This window comes from Anolis carolinensis, chromosome 5 (genome assembly GCF_035594765.1).
Source record: "Anolis carolinensis isolate JA03-04 chromosome 5, rAnoCar3.1.pri, whole genome shotgun sequence".
NCBI classification, from domain to species: Eukaryota; Metazoa; Chordata; class Lepidosauria; order Squamata; family Dactyloidae; genus Anolis; species Anolis carolinensis.
In genome coordinates this window covers 50,952,254-50,976,805 of record NC_085845.1, presented here as the reverse complement: position 1 = coordinate 50,976,805, position 24,552 = coordinate 50,952,254, and the positions used below count along the sequence as shown (strand labels likewise).

General features: G+C 38.8%; 1 protein-coding gene across 3 annotated transcripts in view; it reads left to right on the top strand.

Annotated features, from left to right (window-relative positions):
- Window positions 1-24,552, top strand: part of dchs2 (dachsous cadherin-related 2) — a 149,864-nt gene that overhangs the window by 44,676 nt on the left and 80,636 nt on the right. For all 3 annotated transcript variants that reach the window (XM_062981158.1, XM_016994194.2, XM_016994081.2), the window contains exon 2: window positions 24,209-24,400. In XM_062981158.1, coding sequence (XP_062837228.1) covers window positions 24,209-24,400 — 192 coding nt within the window. The remainder of the gene's footprint in view (window positions 1-24,208; window positions 24,401-24,552) is intronic.

Below are 24,552 nucleotides of genomic sequence, written 5' to 3'. Positions count from 1 at the left end.
CAAGCGCCTTCACATCAGTCCTTTGGCAATAGAGGAAGATTCTGTCTTCAGATATAGGTCATTGGACTGAGGCTGAGTTTGCTCCGGCATTCACAGCCAGAGAAAGAGGGAACCGGAGAAGCTCCACGGACTTAAACAATCAAAGACTGTAATGTATATTTTCTTTTACCCCCTTTGTGAACAATAAACCCAGTTTTTGAGTTATCTACAGTGTTTTGGTCTTTGGGAGTTCCAGTTTCCCTAAAGGAGGGCAAGAAGCAATCCCCTGGGGAAAGATGTCACGTCCATGCCTCTTTCATTAAGAGTACAGCCCCAGGCGCGACGGCACAACATGATTTGCTAAAAAAAAGGTTTCAACACCCCTCCCCTTATTTTTCTGACTATGGCCCTGATCTACACTATAGAATTAATGAAGTTTGACACCACTTTAATAGCCATGAGTCAGTGCTGTAGAATCATGGGAGTTGTAGCTTGGTGATGCTCTTTGGCAGAGAAGTCTAAAGACCTTGTAAAGCTACAACTCCCATGATTCCATAGCATTGACCAAAGGCAGCCAAGGTAGGTTCAAACTACATTAATTCTACAGTGTAGATGCACCCAGGTCATAGTCTAGTAACAGAAAACTGGTGTCAGGGCCAAGCAGGTTTCCCAGGCAAAAACATTTCCCAATGTAGGTGCCATAGCAAAATGCTTGTGCTTCTCATTTCCATCAGCATGTTGCAAGTCGCTTCCAAGTGACCAGCTACTGGTCAAAGGACATTTAGTATAATGCCAAGATTTTTGAATCTTTGTTTGTGTTTTCAAATTCATTACAACTTGTACCTTCGGCCCACTTCTGACACAATAAAAAAAAATCTCCATCAGCCATCCTATGCATTCTTGGGGTTTGTAGTCTGGGAAGGCACTATTGCTCTCTGATTTAGGCCCCTTCTACACCGCCATATAATCCAGATTATCAAAGCAGATAATCTGCATATAAGTCTACATTGCCAAATAACCCAGTTCAAAGCAGATAATCTGGATTTTATATGGCAGTGTAGAAGGAACCTAAGAATTCTAAATGTCTTTCTTGAATGATGAATCCTATCTCCATAGGATGAAACCATATCAGTTACAGTGGAATAATAGTGCTCAAATTGTGTAGTCTGAAAAGACTCTGCTTCAGTATTCTCCAATATGTAAGTAGCCAAAGAGTAAAGCTGGTCGACTCACAGAAGAGAATCTTAGATTCCAAAGATTTTGACACACATACTTATATTTCAAAAACCTTACTTTGCATTCCTAACTCTTGGGATTCACTTTTAGGATCCATCATATCAACATTTCACAAAAGCAGGAAGAATTCTGTATCCAAAGAATTTGAGAGTGGAAACTTATGGCAGAGGAGGAATGGAATACTTGCAGAGTTCTAAATATTCTGGAAATTAAGAAACCATAATGGAAAGCTTCTTTCAACATTTGCCTTGAAAACTGCATTCTGAGTATAGGTTGAACATCCCTTATGAGGAATTCCACAATACTCCAAAATGCAAAATTGTCCACATGAGTGGCCTAGGCAGCAATCCCTTTGCTTTCTGATGATTCAGTGTGCACTAACCTTGTTTCATGAACTTAATTATTTATAATAGTGCGTATATATTTACCTCCGGAGTAAGTGTTTAAGATGCATATGAAACATAAATGAATTTTGTATTTAGACTTGTGTCCCATCTCCAAGGTATCTCATTTAGTACCTGTATGCAAATACAGATCCTGTATTCCAAAATTCAAAACACTTATGGTGCCAAGCGTTTCTAATAATGTGTGGCATTTACATAGTGAAAATAATTTTGATACTTTATTACAGTGTTTTGTCAACCTTTTTTTTTTTAATCAGGGACCACTTGGCCAGGGATCGCTTTGACCAGGGACCACTCTCCAACATTAGTGCCAAAAGGATTACGAATCAGTTTTTGGTCAACTTTAGATTCAGTATGGTTATTTGGGATGGTGATTCAGAAAATTGCATTGGATGGACCACATCAGCTCTAGTTTCTGATACAGAACATATGCCATCCAGTAATCACCATCAGATCAGAAAACCATATTTAATAATCTAGAGCTGATATGGTCTATCCAATGCAATTTTCTGAATCAGCACCCCAAATAACCCCAGGAACAGGCCTAAAAATGAAGGCAGAAAGAAAAAATGTTTTTGGTTGGGCTGTGTTATTATCTGTAGTAGTAATGGTGAGGCTGTGGACCATATTTTAGTTCTTGTGGACCACTGATGGTCCATGGACTACAGGTTGGGAACCATTGCTTTAATAGGATATAATGTTTTCAGTCTATTTTGGTTTTGCATAAAATCATTTTGTCTACAATACTAAAAGTACAGTTTCTATTAAAATATAATTAGAAGTGGGATTTCCTTTTAAAATGTTTTTTTTGGTTGCAAATAGATCTTAAAGATTCTGAACTGTAAGGAACATCAGAACCACAAGGAACCTCTTTGGCTTTACAAATGTATGAGTAGCAAGGGAAAAAAGTAGTAAAATGTAAGAAACTATCACCATTAGCATAAGAAAGAGAATCATTTTGTGTCTTTCAGTCCTCCATAGTGTCAAGAAATTATCAAACACTCTATTCTGTTAGAAAAGAATAAAGAAGACGAAACCAGGAATTGCAGTGATTTGATCTGGTACACTGTGTTATATAAAGGTCTTCCCTTTAGATATTTTAGGTAGAGTTAAACCATTTTATCTTTCCAAAGTGAAAAAAAATCAATTTTCTTGAAACTGGCTTTAAAAATCCTCTTCTGTTCTCAGGTATTTCCCTGCTGTTTTTATCTGATCCTTTACCCTCTAAGACATTATCAAGGCTAATGTCTTATTCTTATTTGCAGTCTAAGCTTTTAATAATGGAAACCGTTAAAGTCAGTACAAGGTTAGGTCAAAAAGTGTTGCCTTCTGTGTCATAGAAATATTACGAATGAACATATAACAGCAGAAGTTGCTACAGATCATAGCCTCTACGCAAAACTACCATTCAACATAGTCACCGTCAATTTGTGCACATTTGAGCCATTGTTTAACCCAGGCATTTTGAAAAATTCAGGATTTTGCTTTGTGTCCCACGATTTTAAAGTTGTTTTAATGTAACTTAGGTCATTGAATCTGAAACTATGTAAGTTTTCTTTTTGGACATCTGAAAGACAACCTATGTGGTTTTAGATTCAATGACTTCAATGGTTTTAAAACAGCTTTAAAATTATGGGTTAAATTATGGCACAAATGTGTACAAATTAACAGTGACAATCCTGAATTGTAGTTTTGTGTAGAGGATAGTTCAGGCTATGATCTGTAGCAACTCCGGCTGTTATATGTTCATTCATAACATTTTTATGACACAGGAGGCAAAACCTTTTGATCCACCCTTGTATTATGGAGGCATTCGTCAAACAGAAAACAGAAGGTTCAGGTTTAGTACAATGAGTATATTAAAATGCATTGTATATATGGAAACAATATGTATTGGAAACAATATGTACAAAACACAAAAATGGATAATTTTCCATGAAACTTCGTAATGGTTTTACCGTACAGCAAATTCTGTCTTGTGTCTGTTTATTTTACTGAAACCGAAACTCTGATTGTAACAGGTCATTGAACACCAACAAATGATAAATTGAAGTTGCTTAGACATCTCAGTGAGGGTTGAAACACTGTCTGAAACATAAATATTGAACACAGTTTCAGTTCCAATCTTGTAGATGCCCATCAAAAGTCTGTGGGGAGACTTTGCTTTTGATGACAGACCAGACGTTGCCAGCTGCATCTCTCTGCCAACACTTTCCTCCCTGATCTTCAGTATGTATGACAGAATTGCTAAAAAGTCTACAGCAATTTTCTCCAATTTGACACCTTTGTCTTGTGTGAGACTGTATCTTACATCAGCCACATCCAGACAGATGGGAGTCAGTCTGCACTACAGAAAAGCATTGGTGTAAAGAAGGCTTTTGTTGTTATTTATTCATTCAATCACTTCCGACTCTTTGTGACCTCATGGACCAGCCCATGCCAGAGCTCCCTGTCGGCTGTCACCACCCCCAGTTCCTTCAAGGTCAAGCCAGTCACTTCAAGGATACCATCCATCCATCTTTCCCTTGGTTGACCCCTTTCCCTTTTTCCTTCCATTTTCCCCAGCATCATTCTCTTCTCTAAGCTTTCCTGTCTTCTCATGATGTGGCCAAAGTACTTCATCTTTGCCTCCAGTGAGCAGCCGGGCATTATTTCCTGGAGTATGGACTGGTTGGATCTTCTTGCGGTTCAAGGCACTCTCAGAATTTTCCTCCAACACCACAGTTTAAAAGCGTCTGTCTTCCTTCACTCAGCCTTCCTTATGGTCCAGCTCTCGCATCCATAGGTTACTATGAGGAAGGCTGGTTTATAGGATAATATCTTAATTAATTCCACAGTATTTCTGTGACTTCATAAAGTCCTTGCTTTGTCAAGCCCCATCTAGAAGGAAAACTGCCAAGAAAGCATGGAATCAAGCTTGATCTATGATGCAAACCTATGAGCACCTATTTGTGAGCATGCCTTTTTTTGTCAGTATGCCCTTTTTTCTGAATACTGTACACACACACACAGGATTGCTGTTTCAGCCCACCCAGTTTATGCTAAAGTATCATCTCAGATGATTAAGGCAATAGAAGTGTTACTTAGAGTTCTTGGTAAGAAGTGAAACACCATACGAAGCATAAACACTGAGCACAATTTCTGTTCTAATCTCATGGATACCCAACAGAATAGCTTTAATCACACATTAGAGCACTTTGTTCTAGCAGAATATTAAACTCAGTGGGACTATTTGAAAATCACACTCCAGTCCAGAATTATACAAAGCTAATCCTCAGCTTTCAAATATGCAGTTTGAGGTAATACAATTTGAGTGTGAGAATGAGCTCCATATGTTCACTTGTTGCTTTAAAAGAGGTCTGGGGAAGCTTTGGCCTTCCAGGTAGTTTGAAAGTTAACCCACCCAAGATGTCCAATGGCAAGGCACCTTAACTATCTTACTTTTAAAAATCTATGAAGTATTTAACTATGTTTAATATAGGCATTAAATATGTTTTTTTAACTGCCTTGCTCAGTTTGTAATGGTGGTGATGATTTCTGGCATATGATTCCCAGTCTGGGCTACTTCTTTGAGATGTAATGATATATAGTGAAATGTGAATGTATCTTATATTGACCACTTTTGGTAAAAACAGTGAAAGCAGGCACATAGTCATCATAATGCTAAAAGCAAAATTTGGAAGCTAGGAGCTGCATTGTCTTAGCTTTGTAAGATGAAGTATTTTGAAAAGAGAGACTACTCGTTTTTCTCTAACCATCCCTCTCCTTGCTGTAAAATATCCAAAAATGGACTGTGCAGGCTCACAAAGGAATAATTACTGAATAATCCCTGACAAATAAAAATTCTGTGCCAGCAAAAGAATCAAGGGCTATTTTTTTATTATGGAATTCCACTTAGTGTCTTCTGGAGCTCTGCAGCTGTGGCGTGTCCAATGGTTTTTATCTGGGCAGCTCCCAAGCAAACTTGTCAAGTCCTTTTGTGAAAGAGGAAACCATGCACCCGCTTTCGTAGTAAAACAAGATACCTCACTGTGAAATTAGGGTTTGGAAGGGTCTGAGAAATATAACAGCTGCTTTTCCATTACCACTGAATTTCCCATGCCACCTGAAGACTTATTTATTTATTTATTTACAACATTTCTAGGCCACCTTTCTCAACCCCGGATGGGACTCAAAGTGGCTTTACACATAGACAACTATTTGATGCCTTAAAAACAGTGTACAATTTCAATGGGCATCAAAAGAGAATTATGAAATACATTAAAACAATTAAAACATTTAAAACACTATATTCACAGTTAATCATGTAATCCACAAGCGTAATCCGGGCAGTTCCAATGGTAGTTGCACATCATTCCATATATGTCTCTTGTACCAATTCTCCAAAGGCTTTGTCCCAAAGCCACATTTTCAGTCTCTTATGGAATATCAGAAGGGAAGGGGCTGATCTAATATCCCTGGGGAGGGAATTCTACAGCCGGAGGGGGCCACAACTGAGAAGGCCCTGTCTCTTGTCCCTGTCAATTGCTCTTGCGAGGAAGGCGGGAGGAGAGCAGGGCTTCCCCAGATGATCTTAAACTCTGAGATGGTTCATAGAGGGAGATAAGTTCAGACAGGTAAGCTGGGCCAGAACTGTTTACGGCAGGGTTCTCCAAACTAAGGCCCGTGGGCCTGATGCGGCCTTCCAAGATCATTTACCTGGCCCCTGTCCTAAACTTTAAACTTAGGGTTGACCTAAGTCTGAAACGACTTGAAGGCACACAACAACAACAATCCTAATTTTGGACTAATTCATCATATCCCAGCCCCCCAACAATCTGAGGAACCATGAACTGGCCCTCCACTTAAAAGGTTTGAGGACCCCTGATTTAGGGCTTTGTAGGCTAAAGCCAGCACTTTGAATTGTGCTTGGTAGCAGACTGGCAGCCAGTGGTGCTGTCATAACAGTAGGGTTGTATGCTCCCTGTACACCACTCCAGTGAGCAATCTGGTTGCCTCCCATTGGACCGTTTGAAGCTTCCGAGCAGTCTTTAAAGGCAACCTCAAGTAGAGCACGTTGCAGTAGTCTATTCAGGATGTAACCAGAGCATGGACTATTATAGCCAAGTCTGACTTCCCAAGGTATGGGCGCAACTGGCACACAAGTTTTAATTGTGCAAGTGCTCTCCTGGCCACTGTCGAAACCTGGGGTTTCAGGCTCAGCAATGAGTCTAAGAGAACTCCCAAGCTGCGAACCAAGCTGTAACCCTGTCCAACACAACACAGACTGTAACTGTATACCCTGTTCAGCCTTGCGACTGACCAGGAGTACCTCTGTCTTGTCTGGATTCAATTTCAATTTGTTCGCCCTCATCCAGACCATCACAGCACCTGAACAGCCTCCTTAGTAGCAGGTGGAAAGGAGTGATAGAGTTGAACGTCATCTGTGTACAGATGGCATCGAACTCCAAAACTTAACGTTCACTGAGGTTGGCATATAACTATGAGCAAATAACTTGCTCATAATTGAAAATATACTTTGTTATTGAAATTGCACTGAATACCATGCCTATCATGCTATTGTATAGAATTTAGCATAATAATAGCACTATTTTCATAAACAATCCTATCTTTGTGTCAGCATTTTCCCTAATTGATAGACAAAATAATTTTAGAGTTCACTATGAATACAAATATTTGTTTATTGTTGCAGCTCGATATAGTAATGCTAACTTTGTGCACGTCATCATCATCATTATTATTTTTCTTTAAGGATAAAAGCAATCTGTGTCAACAAGTTCCTAATACAGCATATCTCTGCCCTCTGCGTTTTCTGGAGCAGCAGGTTTTTAAGTGACCTGATCAGACAATAGTGCCAGTTTCTGGTTCAGATCATTATAATCCATGCCTGGTACTACCACCAGTTCCAGACAAAGAACCACAGTGGTGTAAAATAAGGGCCAGATTACAGATTATATTAATTACATAGCATGTAATGTGTCCTCTGTGATCATATACGTAGAAGGGAGCTGTCAAGCCTCCTCCTCAGCTGGTTCTTTTCTTAACCCCTTCCTCCTGTTCAGTTATTAATAGAAAAGAGCCTCTTTGGTTGATCTGTTGGGTGGCCTATTTAATGTAACATGTAATTTATAGCTGGTTTGCTTTGTGAAAGACACAAAGAAGTGAGATATATGTGTGCAGAGAAGGGTCCAATAAAGAGCTTTTTTTTGCTGAAAAGAAAATAGTTGCTTGCCTCTTTGGCAACAGGTTTTCTTGAGCAAGAAACTCTTCAGTCTGTACATGCAGCCTATTCATGCCCTCCTGCTGAGCATACAAATGGATTCTTCGGATCACAACCTGTGTGGTTTTTTAATACACATTAACTTAGCAGTTTTTTTCCTTGAAGTGTCTGGGGTTTTTTGTGTGTGTGCTAAAAATAATGAACTGTCACTCTCCAATCTGCCCACCCCCAGATTATTATTGTGCTTCTGTTCTCACTTTGGAAACATTGCCTTTTTATTATTATAGAAAACAGTTGACCATCCATCTACAAAGGCATCTCAAAATTATCAGAGTTTGAAATACAGAGGAGAATCTATCAAATGGTGGAGGGGGTGGGTGGTGGGTGGGAAGAGGTGCAACATTTGGAAAAAAACTCATTTTTATTACAGCACCCAGACTCCCTGGCCAGTCCAGGATAAATCTGCAAAAAGTAATCTAGAAACTAACTTTTACAACCTCTTACAGGGACTGAAAGTGACTTGGTGTACATCGTAGTTCCATTTGATTGCTTGCTTATCTTATTGATTGTAAGCATGCCTGAGAGAAGGAAGGAAAGAATGAGAGATTGCTTTCCTCCAGATGACTTAACGTGGTATACAAGATTGTCTCCACCATAGCTCTGTGAGATAGATTAAGGCCAGAGGCCATTTTTCTTTCTCAAAGAATGGCCCTGGGAATGGGACATGGCATAATGCTATTGCCATAGAACATACAATGCTCATGGGTGGTTTTACTTGTTCCTTCCTCTGAAATATACAGCACCTGGAGTCTCCCATCCAAGCACTAACCAGAGCTGACCTATCTTAGCTTCCAATACTTTTTAATAATATGTTTAATAATTTTATGCAGTTTGTGTACTCTGAAATATTAGACAGCATCCATGTGGACAATTACAGGTGTTGAAATAGTTTGGATTTTACATTTCCAAATAAGGGATGCTCAATTTGTATTTGAAAACAGATGCTCACTTGTACTAGGAAACAGATGGCAGTCTTTGAGCCTCATTTTCACTAGCAACAGATAAGAAGGTATTGGTGAATACTGATGGTGAACTGAAAAATAATTCAGGCTTAAATCTAATTGCTAGTGTCAAGTAAAGCAAACCTATTCAATCTGTGGGATTTATTTAACAGTTCAATGCTAATTTAGTAGTTGATTCAGAGCATCCTCTTTAGTTAGAACTAGCAATTGGATTAGGTCTCAGTCCATAGACTCCTTACTATGTTGACTATATGTATGCCTAGGTTTGAACCAAATTCTGAAAATGTTTGATATCCCTTGATTATAGTTAAACAACTGAAGAAATCTGTTAGGTTGAAAAGTACTTTATTATTCATTGTTTTCACTTGAAGTCACTTTGTGGCTTGCAAGTTTGCCAGCACTATTCAGGAAAAGAATTGTCTTGTAATTCTAGTTCTTGAACTGAGATAAACCCAAGGGAAGTTTTTACTTTTTTTCTTTTCATATAGATTGTATGAACAGAAGTATGTTATCATGCTGAATAGTAACTGCATGCTCTCAAAAAGTTCCACTGAAGTTGCTATGGGCTGAAGAGTGAGAGTCATCCAAAACCTTTCAAACTACTTTACAGCTGTACAGCTGTACTAGTGAAATGTTCTTCCACCCAATTTGGGAGCTGTTTCTTCCCATGCTACCACCAATACTATTTTGGAGAGCTCCTGGGCATCTAATGGGGCTTTTCACAGCTGAAATATAATGAAGATCACAAAGATACATTGTTTTAGAAATCTCTGGCTCCCATGGCTTTGAAACCAGGCCATTTTCTTACCTTTTATTCTGAATATTTTTAAATAATAATAATAACTTTATTCTTATATCCCGCCCCATCTCCCTGAAGGGACCCAGGGACCCTTACATGGGGACCAAGCTCAATAGTACAAAAATAATACATTCCAATTACAATGAATTAATACATAAAAACATATAAAACATCATAAAACATAAGCTGAACAACAACCAATAACCAATCACCAAGCACAGTGGGCATGTTCAGAATTGGGCAGGGCAATAATGATATATGAGCAATATATTGCAAGGCACTGGTAAGATGGGCCAGTAATAAAGTGCAGAGGCTGGGTATAAGGTGGAGGTGGAAAGACTCAGTCATGTTGGAACTGAATTAGTCAAAGGCACATTGAAATAACCAAGTGTTCAGGTCTTTCTGGAAGGAGGCCAAGGTGGGGTTAATCTAATTTCTCTTGGGAGGGAGTCCCAGAACCAAGGAGACACCACTGAGAAAGCTCTCTCCCTCGTCCCCACCAACTGTGCTTGATATTTGATATTGATACATTTTATTTATTTATTTGAAGCATTTCTTAATCACCTCTAAATGCACCAACACTTTACTGGCAATCAACAGTGAGTCCAAAAAGCTTCAAAGACTTTAAAGAACATTTTGCTCTGACCCCATACAATACATTTGTTTTTGGGTAAAAAGTGTTTTTTTTTCTTTGTTAACTTATATTTTGAGTGTCTTGCTTTGAATTTATTGATTAATTTTATTTCTATTCTGCATTTCTTCCAAACAGGATTTGAAACAGCTTACAGTACCAGTTTAAAACAGATTAGCCAAAAAGAAATATAAAAGTTTTGTATGTGTGTGTCTTTAAGTTATTTCTGACTTATGGTGACCTTAAGGTAAATCTGTCACAGTTTCCTCTGGAGTTCAGATAATGTGACAAAAGCATCAATTAAAGCCACTACTTTTAAGACATTAACTGTTTAAAGTAATACAGTAGAGTCTCGCTCATCCAACATAAACGGGCCGGCAGAACATTGGATAAGTGAAAATGTTGAATAATAAGGAGGAATTAAGGAAAAGCCTATTCAATGTGAAATTACGTTATGATTTTACACCAAATGATTAAGCACCAAAACATCATGTTTTACAACAAATCGACAGAAAAAGCAGTTCAATACACAGTAACATTATGTAGTAATTGCTATATTTACAAATTTAGCACCAAAACATCGCAGTGTATTGAAAACATTGACTACAAAAAATTGACTACAAAAAATTGACTACAATTAAAGATAGAATTGCTGCCTAGAAAAACAGCTGTTGATCCGGGTGGGAGGCAGACTGCATACAGAACATTGGATGAGCAAAGGTTGGATAAGCGAGACTCTACTGTATTGTTTTATTATGTCAGTTTAATGGTTGGGAAAATGCACTATATCCATCATACTCTTATGGTAGAGTTGTCAATGCTGTTCATATAAATCTGGAATGTTAACCAAATTCTCAGAAAGAAGTGCGTGAAAACGATGTTGCTGTTGTTGTTGTAAAATGGAGGTCTCTTTTCACACCGACACCACCAAATTATTTTCTTTTCTTTTGTCTGAACCCCTTGTGGGCTTGAAGCAGGTGGCTGTGTGATTAAATCGTAATTGAGTTCTGAGGTCAGATTCAGCTGAAATAATTTATTGAAACTTGTGAACAGTGCGTGTCTAAGAGAATTGACTATGGTACCGATTTGGCAAATGCATGTGCCCAAAGTAGTGAATAGGTTGTTAAAGGTATGGAATACACAGCATGAAAGAAAAGCCAAGTGTGATGCAAAATTTTCTTGTTTTTGTCTATCTATTTTGTTATTCATTCTTTCATCTCTCTCCCTCTTCCTTTTGTATGTATGTATCTATTTATGTACACCACCTAATATATCATACATTTTCATGCTGTTATTGTTTGCATCACTTCTGAGGCTAGTTAAATAAGTCAATATTATGCAGTTTTTAAAAAGATACTAAGGGCCCTTCCACACAGCCCTATATCTCAGAAAGTCAAGGCAGAATTGGGTTATTTGAGTCCACACTGCCATATATTCCAGTTCAAAGCAGATAATGTGGGATTTTATTCAGTTGTGTGGAAGGGGCCCAAGTTATGTACTCAACTCATGGACAAGTGGCCTCTCCATAAAGATATTTTTGTCTGGAATCTTACCTCTGCATAGTGAGCCTGTGCAAAGTAAACAATTATGGAATAATAAAAGAAGACATCGTAATTATGTGTGTGAGGACAGTTCTGTCAATACACTGAGAAGTAGCACCTTCACCATCAGACACATGCAACCTGATCACAAACTCAATAATGGCCTTACAAAAGATACATCTGTAGTGTACAATTGACAGTTTGATACCACTTTAATTGCCGTGACTCAATTGTATGAAATTGTATGAGTTGTAGCCTTACAAGGTCCTTACTGATCACAGAGATTCATTCAAGCTCCTGGCCATTGTGTGCATGTCTTGGATGTGACTACACACAACAGAGTGTGTGTGGCCTCCACCAAGGCCAATCCAGAGCATTTATTGTCCAGTTAATTCAGCATGGAGGAAAGGTGAAGAGAGGAGAGGTTGGGCTCTTGATCTTCCAAGTAGGCTCAGGCAAACACAAACTGCTGTAGTCTTCCAGCTTGTGTGTTCTTTCTTATCAATATTTATTTATTTATTTACAGTATTTATATTCCGCCCTTCTCACCCCTAAGTGGACTCAGGGCATATCACAATGCATACATACAGGCAAACAGTTAATGCCATTTTAGACATACAAGACAGACTGGCAGATAGAGGTATTTCAGCATTTTCCAACATCGGCGCCTGGAGGTTATGCTCGATTCTGGCCACAGGGGGTGCTGTCGCTTCATCCGCTATGACGATGAGCCCTTTTGATCATAGAATTTTCTCTCCTTGTTCTTTAATTGCCAGCATTTTTAAGCGGTGCTTAATTTTTCTCAGCTGTTTTAGAACTGCATAGGTGGACAGTAAGCTAGGCTAATGGTCGGGTGCTCAATCCAACAATCCGAATTAATAAAATTTCCAACTTGCCAACCTTTCGAGAGGCAGTGATCTATTGCTGCTTGCGATTAACCATCTGTGCTACAAACCGGCCTTTTTTGCCATCGTAAGCCCACTCTTGTTGCTTGGATACATGTACCGGCATAATGGTTTTCATCTGTGAAATGTTGGAGGCTATCCATTTTAATACCTTAAAATATTATCCAGTCAAGTTTGAAATTTTTTTTGCTTTGTTTATATATAATGTGACAGGGACTCTTGCAAAGAACAATATAGCCTGAATATTGAAATGATTAATACAGTACTCTGAAAGAAATGTATTCTTTGGTGGGAAGAGGAAGAAAGGGATTCTCCTTTCCCCTTGCTGACTTGAACAAAAACTACTTTTGCACTTTGAACTCCATTTCCAGTAATTGAAGTAAGCTGAGACCAAAGAGAGAATATGAGAAGAAGGGAGAGAAATTGGGATGTTTTGAAAGCATCTGAAAAAAGCTGAACAATGGAGGATTAAATGGGATTATACATCAGGGCAGTTGGAAGGTATGGGCCATGCAAGTCTTATTTTAAAGTTAAATCCAATGCTTCGAAGCAAATTCAGCAAGTAATGGGTCTGAACAAAATAGCCAGTCCTGACCATCTTTCTTGGGCCACTTCTACACAGCTGTTCAAATCTGATAATGTGGATTTTCTGTTTTGACAACCTGGATTATCTGGCAGCGTAGAAGGGGCCTTTGCAAGCAATGTAGATCCTTCAGTCTATGAGCCTAATTTAGGACACATTGGGTTCTGATTCATCCTACAAGGGATCCAGAGATGTCATGCTTCATCTCATCTCAATTAATCTAATATACAGCATATATCTTTTCAAAGCACTTCAATTAATTTCTAAGAAATATCTTTCCTGGAAATAGAAAAGGTTCTGTCTTCCTCTGCTTGATTCAACAGCAAACAAAAGCATCAGACTCTTATTTTGCTGATAAAGCTTTTCAAGTCTTGTAGTGTGAGCCATGCAGTAATTACTGTAATCTCCTTTTTGGCAATAGTCATTTGATACTTGGCAATCCTACTTATTTGAGCAGCTGCCAAGGTACAATGGTTACAAAGATGCTCTTTTTTTAGTACAGATCCTGTTTCATTCGGTGTGGATGTTTGATATATCTGAATGAAATCTTTATTCTATCCCATGAGTTTTGTGTGTTGACTGATCATATACAATGTTTTAAGTCTGTCAGGCTTTGTTACCTTATCCCTGATGAAAGGGACAAGGCTCAAATAATGCAACGTGGCAATGTGCAAGGTGGCATCTGAAAACAAATACTCTAGAGCAGACATTTCTTTTCCAGCAGGAACAAGACAACTCATTAAGACTGTGTGACTTTTGCAGTATCGGGTGGTTTGGTGATTTGAGTGTTGAATTAGTGACTTTATCTCATAGGGCAGGCAAACTGCACTATAAGAGCACTGATAGATCACATAAAAATAATCCTCATATATGTTGTTGAAGGCTTTTATAACCAGAATCACTGGCTTGCAGTGAGTTTTCTGGGTTGTATGGCCATGTTCCAGAAGCATTCTCTTCTGATGTTTCACCTACATCTGTGGCAAGCATCTTCAGAGGTTGTGAGGTCTGTTGGAAACTTAGGCAAGTGGGGTTTATATATCTGTGGGATGTCCAGGGTGGGAGAAAGAACTCCTGTCTGTTGGAGGCATGTGTGAATGTTGCAGTTGGTCACCTTGATTAGCACTGAATGGCCTTTCAGCTTTAAAGCCTCCCAACGAAAGATCTCCCCAGGCAGGAAGCAGCCAGGTTTTGAAGCTGAAAGGCCATTCAAAACTAATCAAGATGGCCAATTGCAACATTCACACTTGTCTCAAACAGACAAGAGTTTTTACTCCTACCCTGGACATTCCACAGATATATAAACCCAATTTGCCTAGTTTTCAACAGACCTCACAACCTCTGAGGATGCCTGCCATAGATGTGGGCGGAACGTCAGGAGAGAAGGCTTCTGCAACATGGCCATACAGCCTGGAAAACTCACAGCAGCCCAGTTCTCATATATACAGTAGAGTCTCACTTATCCAACATAAACAGGCCGGCAGAATGTTCGATAAGCGAATATGTTGGATAATAAGGAGAGATTAAGGAGAAGCCTATTAAACATCACATTAGGTTATGATTTTACAAATTAAGCACCAAAACATCATGTTATACAACACATTTGACAGAAAAAGTAGTTCAATATGCAGTAATGCTACGTAGTAATTACTGTATTTACGAATTTAACACCAAAATATCACGATGTATTGAAAACATTGACTACAAAAATGCTTTGGATAATCTAGAAAGTTGGATAAGCGAATGTTGGATAAGTGAGACTCTACTGTATATTGTTTATTCTCACAAAGACCATGTATAGAAAGGTGTTATTTATGGCAATAAAAGCTAAATCTGAGGGTGGCTTCTTGAGGTCACTTCATAAGCCTGTCCGCAAAGGGAAGTTAAAATAGGGAGCATATCATGTTACACCAATGGCCACTAACCTACCACCTTACCACCAGGTTTTATTTGATAATCTGTGTAATTTTATATTCCTGAAAAAAGTATAAATGCAGTTTTTTGTGTGTGCATTCATGTCATTTCCAACTTAACATACACTGAACCCTATCATAAGGTGTTTGTGACAAGATTTTTCAGAAGGGACTCAGAGTCTGAGAGAATGTGGTTTGCCCAAGGTCAGCCAGTGAGTTTCCATGGTTGAATTGGGATTCAAACCCTGGTCTACCAGAGTCCTAGGACTTTATAGCACAACAAACCACCATCCTGCTACAGATGTCTTAGCATAGATAATGAATATATGCCACATAGAGCACCTTCGATATGGCATGTCTTCTCAGTAGTGCAGTTGGCACCTGTTTGCCTGTCTGAGGCCCCATGATTATACTTAAACACACATAACCCTTCCTTCCCTCACTACTGTGGTTTTTTTATTTGTTATTACTATTTTAATTTTAGTGCAATTGCATAATTTTAGCATTTGAAAAGGGGGCAAATATATGTTTGGTGTGTGTGTATGTGTGTGTGTGTGTGTGTGTGTGCACATATATTAAAAAGAAAACATCCAGGTTGGGAATAGGGAGGGAATAGGAAAGAGGAAGTGAATCCTTCTCCCTGAAGTAGTCACTTTACTGCTGCCACACCAGCACAGAAATGGAAGGGACCCATCATACTAAGGTAAGTAGAAGGAACATAGAAAGGAGCTATTGATAGATTTTACTTTTCAGTAGCTAGATTTGGAAGCATCATGGAAGGGACAGGTAAACTGGTAGGGGTATGTCTAGTTTGTTCTGGCAAAGAGAAATCCCTACTCCTCCAGGTTTGCATAGATTTTTTTTCCTGAGAAGCTTGCAAAAAAGGTGCATGAAATTTTGGGAAAGTGGCACTCACTGAAGGAAAAACTGTCCCAGGGCCTGTCCAGACAGCACCTTTATCCTAGGAGCTCCCGCATCAAAATGAAGGGTGGCCAAATGACGTCCCCTGAAAACATGGGAGGAATTGCTACAAAGTGCTAAAAACGTGAGATTTTCAGTTGTGGGAATATCCTGGTTCTGGCTGGAAAATGTTGATAATCAAATCTTTGTATGACCCTACAGTTGGAAAATATGAGATTTTTAAAATGTTGGTTTGTTCCCGGATTATACATGTTGGTTCCTGATTGGTTGTATCCTAAAAACATAGCAACAGTTGACTAGGGGGCGGAGACTTTATCCTGGCAAGAGAAACTTCATCCTCCACACGCTTAATGAAGCTTGTGACACACAAAGATTTTGCCATGTTATTAACTTGTGTTTTTATGATAAATACAATTAGGAACAGACATGTATAACCCAGGAACAGCACTCCATAGTTCCCAGGCACAAATACAAACTTGTCTGCACAAATGGCCACACAGCCTGTATAACCTAGGAATGGACCTTATATCATGATTTGCATATTCACATCTTAAGTTTTTTTAATAAAAAAAAAAACACTGAAATTTCCAGCAGATGTCCTATGGTGGACATCTTGGAGTCTGCAAAATCCCAGGACAAAGTAGCAAGTGTTGACGATGGAGACAGAAATCCCAGGACCAACAGGTCTGTATGTGGACCTCATCTCAGGTCCTGGGATTTTTTGCCCCTGACTAAAATGTGCAATTTGGTGCTGCCTGGAAACGCCTGCAGAACAGAGTTGCAACCTGTAAATGGGCTTTTCAAGTGGATTGGGACCCTCACCTCCTTCAACTAGCCACAAATACATGACTTCCACAGCCGCTAGTCCCCTAATACAAGTCAGATGGTTTGCTCCTATCTGCATCAATTCTTCATTGAGATTATCTTAAGCAACTCCTAAGCAAACATCTGAAGCAAGATGCAGACCTACAATACTGACACCATCAATATTACCCCACTTTATGGTTTGTTTGTTTTTTTAAAAAATCTTTCCTTAAATAAGCCAGTGTACTTCAAGAGCTAGTGTGACATATGTTGTGCCTTTCAGTTATTTTAATAAAGGTATCACCTTAATGTGTCTTTCAGATTTTGTTGCATTTTGCTGTATGGCCAACATCGCTACCTCTGTAATTATTCCATTTGAGTGTTTCTCATGTTTTCTTTTTAAACAAATGGATTCTGACAGCATGCATCAGTAAACCCATTCAGCCTCAGTTAATCTGAATTGTCTTGAGTAAACAATTTTCCAGTTGTGCTAAAGAAGCGCCACACACATTAATGTTATTGAAAGCATGCTCCACCAAAGGCATGCTTGCCGTGCAAGCGTGAGAATCTAAGAGCTGTTTCTTGTGTGTTACAAGAAGCTCCACAGAGATAAACCTCATTTACAAACAGAAGGGAAGAACGGCCTTGTGACACATTCAATGCTTTCTTCATTAGCTCAGTTCTGAAGAACTGCCTATCTCTAAAATGAGGCTGACAGCTCTTGCATTGTTTGATACAATGTGCGTGATGCTTGGCTAGGGCAAAGGTAGGTGAAGTTTGTCATGGAGGAAAGATCCAAGGAAAATGAATTTATATGATTCCAAGATGTTTTGGAATAAATAGCCTTTGCCAGCAGCATTATTTATGTTGAGAAAATGAGAGAGCTTTTAAAAAAAGCAGTTTGCATAAATGAGACAAGCTGTGAGGTTGGCTGTGTTTTGAATTTTCCGTTCACACTGTCAAAAAAGATTAACCGAAACAGCCTGAGCTTTGTGACACTCCTGTTTTTTCAGTGTAATTATGGTTGTGATTTACACTCTGTATTTTTACAACTTACCTGGTTTTACTGCAGGTTGCAACCTGCTCTCTTCTTTTCTTTTTATAATGGCCTAGAGTGGTAAAAAAAGGGAACCTTGGTGGTGCAACATGTTAAAGCGTTGAGCTGCTGAACTTGCTGACCGAAAGGTCGCAGGTTCGAATCCAGGGAGTGGAGTGAGCATCCGCTGTTAGCCTCAGCTTCTGCCAACCTAGCAGTTCGAAAACATGCAAATGTGAGATCAATAGGTACCGCTCCGGCGGGAAGGTAACGGCGCTCCATGCAGTCATGCTGGCCACATGACCTTGGAGGTGTCTACGGACGACGGCAGCTCTTTGGCTTAGAAATGGAAATGAGCACCAACCACACGAGTCGGACACAACTGGACTTCATGTCAGGGGAAAACCTTTACCTTAGAGTGGTAAAATAAATTCAACTGCCATTTAACCAGTTTTGCACAATACAAGAAGGTGATGACTCCTGCTGTCCTTCCCCTTCCTTTGCTTCACTGAAGATAAGTTTCTATTTGCATGCAAGAAGGAAACTTTTTTTATTTTCAAAGGTCTTGATGCAGAGATTGAATGGACATCTTTCAGGAGTGCTGTATTTGTGTATTTCTACATGGCAGAGTATAGGACTAGATGGGCCTCATAACCTCTTCCAACTCTTAGGACTCATCTACCCAAGCCACTTAATCCAAGGCTGGTCTGGAATAGCAATATCATGGACTGGCCCCAGGTACAGCTAGCTTTGCCCATCTCTGTTTTGTAGTGGTGGTGGGACATATTCCAGTATGTCCAGTTGGACTGCTGGATGGTCACTTTATTTTGGATGTCCACTGCTGCAACACCTGGACCACCAAGGAGATTTGGAAAGCTGGCCATTGCTTGACACCTTTGCTGACATCAGCAAAGGTTCCTGTATGACTAGGGAGAAGGAGGGAGGCAATCTCTTCTCCTTTTCACTGGTTGTGTGGGCAGCGTTGTTGACCTTTGTAAACATCAGCAAAGGCAATAGCCAGGAGCTCTCCAAAGCTCTGTAAAGGTCTGCTGCAATGATAGGAGGACAACAAGGATCCAATCCACCCACTTTTTGCTTATACTATGTGGTGCAAAGAAAAGGAAAGGAAATCTTGCCTTGTGGACATGTTACCGGTTCAGATTAGAGCCACTCCATCTGTTCACACTAGTTCCAAGGTGTGCGGCAGCTTTGCCGTTGGGGAATGCTTAAGTATTCCCCCACTTCTCGTAATCCAGAGTAAAACAGAATTAACCCATTTTACCCCATATTATGGACCAGAACTCCCTAGTTATTGTGTGGATGTCCAGAAGTGACTTCTGGGCCAACATGGATTATAAGGCCAGTGTAGACAAGCCCTAAGATTCTATGACAGTGATTCTTTCCCAATGCTATCTACAAAGGCTGAGATTGAACCTGAGACTTTCCCTAGGTGAAGAATGTGCACTGCCAGTGAGCCATGCCTTTGCCCCACTTCTGTTGTTTTTGTTTGTTTACTGCTAGATTCCCTGTCCCGTTGCCCCATTCACAAATTCAAACATTCCACAGGCTTTTGTTGTAGAATGAGAATTATGAAAATGCACTATATTTGTATACTTGATGTGGAATCACTGGAGTGTGAAAAGTCAAATTCTCATTTGTATATGTAGAATAGATAAATATTAGGAAAGCATAATAAATAAATATTAGGAAAGCATGGAGCCCCCGGTGGTGCAATGGGTTAAATCCTTGTGCTGGCAGGACTGCTGACTGACAGATTGGTGGTTTGAATCCGGGGAGAGTGGGCCGAGCTCCCCTCTATCAGCTCCAGCTTCCCATGCAGGGACATTAGAGTAGCCTCCCACAGGATGGTAAAACATCAAATATCTGGACGTCCCCTGGGCAATGTCCTTGCAGACGGCCAATTCTCTCACACCAGAAGTGACTTGCAGTTTCTCAAGTCGCTCCTGACATACACACAAAAAAGGGAAAGCATGCAATTGTGGGATTGTTTACGGCTGTCTATATTTTTCAATGATAGCATGAAATTGGCATATATTGCTAATAAGCATAAGTTCTTAGCATCTGCTTAAATATTGATCTTTGTAGTGTTTGCAAATGGGTTGTATATTCCTTCAGGAATTGCACTGAATAAATAAATGGCTAACATGTTCCAACAGCTTATGTCAATATAGCAGAAACCTACTTGGTATTCAGAATATGCAGAGCCATTTCAGAAGGAAATGCGTATAATTCACACATGATTAGATATAGTGCATTATATATCACCCTCTAACTGTAAGAATGGCTTCACTTCTTTTAAGCAAAACATTTTAATTATCCCACTTAAATTCAGCAGCCATGTCAGAGTTTCAATCATGTCACTCCTGCACAACATTAAAAAAAATTGGGATAAGTAAGGAAGAAACCAAGAAAGATCATCATCATCATCATCATCATCATCATCATCAAATGTTGTTTCTTCATTTTTACCAAGATGTGTTGCAAATTTATAGCACTTTGAAATGAAAGTCTTGGGTCACCAGAGTAAGACAAAGAAGTCCCTTCTTTTATACTCATATCATCAAGCACAAGGGAACGTATGTATATGCAAATACAGGTATTCCAAAATCTCAAACTAGCGTGATAGTTTTTCTGTGAAATCATTTTTTTAACTAAACTATTATTCCTATAAGATATTATTTTTGCATGGGCGTGAGTGTCTCTTTGCAGACTTAATGGAAAATTGGGTATTTGATATTAGGTTTAGACCTTTTCCATTTTCTCCCTTTGTATGCAAAAGAGGAGGAGGAGCTGTTAGTATGTGAACACTCAAGAGTTTGGTACATGATATGTATGGCTCAGTTATTTTGTGTTTTAGCTCAGTGTACTAAATGAGACACAAAACTGTTAGATCTTTCAGAGAAGATACACTGGGCAGCCCATTCAAAGTAGATGATCCCATGGCTTACTGCCAGTCTCTTAGACATGGTTAAGAGGATTATATCTGCACTTACCCTATTGCTTAAGGAAATAGAATTGTGACTTAGAGTCTTTACTGTAAATTAGAGTTCAAAAGCTTCATTCATAATTGATAGCCAACATTATAACATACTGATGTAGATACCTTTGGTATTGGCATTTTGTTATTTATAGGTTTGTGTAGACAACGTTATATCTTTCCACTCAGGTGTTGTCCATCCAAATAAATACTATGCAGAATGCAAGGCAAACTACTTGCATTAAGAATTACTTATACAGAGTGAATAAGAATGAATGATTACATGAAAAACCAAATATCAAACTGAAAATCTGGAATATTGTTGCAGCATGGTCTGGAGCCAATTGAAAACATTGATCTGTATAGACATCACACTATTATTAACACTTAGTTTAAACTTACTTGGTTTCATCTTATGGAATCCAGGAATTTATCATTTTCAAAGGTCCTAGGAAATTTCTGCCAGAAAACTAGTACTATAGTTCAAAAAGTGAACTATAGACTTCCAATTACTCCATCAAATCACAAATGCTAGGAACCTACATGATAGCACCATGGCTGTTAACATGGTACTAAACAGCTATAATGATTCCATATGGATACAATCTTAGTGGTCATACATTAAGTGAAATTTATGCAAAGTGAGATCCCTTCCATTAGCCAGAGTATCATGAAAAGACTGCAAATTGTCAGCTATTAAAATTTTTCTTTATATTGTTTCTTATGGCTAAGGATTTTTTCCCCCATCCCATCCACTGTATCATAATTAGGCAAGTGTTCAAGAAGATTTCGTGTTTTTTTATTTTAAAAAATACCAAGACAAACAGTTTCATATACATTCAGACCCCAAGTTACGAACAAGAGCTTTGGATAGTATAAGAAAGGGTGTTTGTTTTTCATCTCACTTTTTGCCTCTGTGATAACTGGATTTTGAAAAAAAATGGCTTGTTGAGGAAACAAGAATAGGTGACAAATTTTCAGCAGATACACCTTTTCTCCATAATAACAAGTGTTCATTTCTCCTCCAAGACGTAGATTTCTCTCACTTCCTGTTGTCATGACTATCAACTGCAACTATAAGTCATTTGTAAGTTGGATGTTTGCAACTTAGGGACTATAGTATAAGGTGAAAAATGTTCCAATGCAGTACCAGAAGTTAGAACTAAAACTACAAATAAATGGCCAAATGGTCAGTAAAATACCCCCAGGAAACATTTGCAGCTGTGCATAATGTTTTAGCTCTGAATGATTTTCCCTAGCTTTGTAAGTCATGTAGATATAGACTTAACCCTTTCTGGTATCTGCAGATAACCCCAGCCAGACCCAATCTGCAGTCCAAACTCTGTTCTTACGGTTCTGCTGCACTTGTAAGATAAGACTCCCCATGGCTACTTACTATTGTTCTTTAAAAATCTTGCATCTAAAATTCATTTAAGCCGACAACTTAACTGTTAAGATTTCTTAACTGTAAGGTTGCAGATTTTCTTTTCCCTGCAGTGGCTCTCTGTAGAGACACTAGAAAGGCTTAAATGTGTATCTGCATGATTTCAAAAGCTGCAGAAATAAATTTTTAGTTAAAATGTTCCGCATGGCTGAAAATGTTACCTAGGGATATTGTGCTGACCATTTATTTGTAGTTTCATTTTTGAAATTTTGGGACTGCTGTGGGATAGTTTGCAGAGCGGTCTGCAGTTTTTGTGCACATATTTCACGGTCTCATAAATGTAGGGGTGAATCTCAAGGATGTAGAGATCCATCATGGTGTAGTGGCTTGAACACTGGGCTATGATTCTGGAGAATCTCCACTCAGCCATAGAAACCCACTGGGTGACCCTGGGCAAGTCCTGCTTTCTCAACCTCAAAGGTATTCAAATGCAACCCCCCCTCTGAATGAATATTTGCTAGGAAACCCCCATAGTCAGTTGACCCTAGGGTTGCCGTAAGCCATAAATGATATGAAGGTACACAACAACAACAACAACAACAGCAGCAGCAGCAGCAGCAGCAGCAGCAGCAACTCAAGAATACATCAAAGCATGTGGTTGCTGTAGTCAGGGAGGCTAAAAGAAGAAGAAGCATTACCTGGATTTGGAAATTACATGTACCAGAATATGCCTTGGGACTATATCACTTCTGAATGATTTATTAAGTGTCTGTAGTTTCTGTGTGCAGTTTATAGAATGAACTTAAAAATCATACAGTATAAAAAACATACTAATTCTATCAAAACACTTTCTTCCACAAGAGATGCTGTTATGCATAATGAAATAATACAGTGCTATGTCAGGGGACCATGTGGCTTTTCCAGACTATTAGATTGACTTTCAATCCTTTTAATGAAAAGGGACCTAACAGAGTATTAGCTCATTACATTTCAAAAGATTTTGGTGAGAAATCAGTTTCCAGAGGCAAAACTATTTTTGCGTATCTGATATTGATGAATGTGAAAGATAAAAGTGATAGGTCGTTTTATATGCCTAAAACAGTGAAGGTTATTGCCATTTATACTAACTTGCTTTTAATTTGCTCTGGCCTCATGAATACTTTTGCTTACCTTTAACTGCACATACTTAAGCTTCTTTTCGCAATTATTTTAAGGGATAAAGATTACAGTGCAGAGGAAGGGAGATTGGTAACGGAGGAATATCACAATTGATAGTGCACTGTGGGGAATCACTGTGAGGAATATCACAATTGATAGTGCACTCTCAGCATTCTTGGTCTACTTGTATTGTAGTTGTTAAAATAATCATTTGTTTTTGTGTCAGATCAAAATACCAAAATGATTCTAATACTAATCATTAGTTTTTCAAAAGGAAATGTATCTGTGTTAGTTATTGGTGTAATACCTTTATTAGGCCAACCAAAAGGGCACAAATACCCTATACTGATATCCCTCTGCAATGCATCTGAAGAAATAAGTTTATATCAACGACATCTCATGATATAATAAAAAAAACCCCTGTTAGTCCTAGAAGTGCTTTTTCCCTGCCCCTCCCTTCATCCTTTTTATATTTTTCCAAAGTTTTTCATGCCAATTTTGAAAACTAACAATGCAATCCATTGCATTTCTCATTGGAAGCACTTAAATGTAAATGTGTATTGAATGGTAGACTCAGCCATTGAAAAAGTACATATTATTTGACTAATGGTGTGTGTTTGTGTTCCATTAATAATGATGGAAGAGTTCATGTGATTTTCTTCATTGTGTCATTGCAGGTGAAAGCTACAGACCGAGATTCAGGTCTTTTTGGCCAAATTGAGTACTCTCTTTATGATAGCTTCCATAGCTTTGAGAAATCCAAAGCATTCCAGATTAATGCGAGCAGCGGCCATATATGTGTGTCTCGGGACATTGACAGGGAACAGGATCCATCTGCTTATGATCTCTTGGTGAAAGCTACAGATGGGGTAAGATTTGTGTTTGGATAATGACACTCTTGCAAATGTTTGTTCCTATTCTGTAACTTGACAGGTAAGGATACCATCATTCTCCACTGGCTCTCTAAATATTTGGCAAGGAAAACATCCTGTACTACATTCCATATCTTCAAAATGTGACT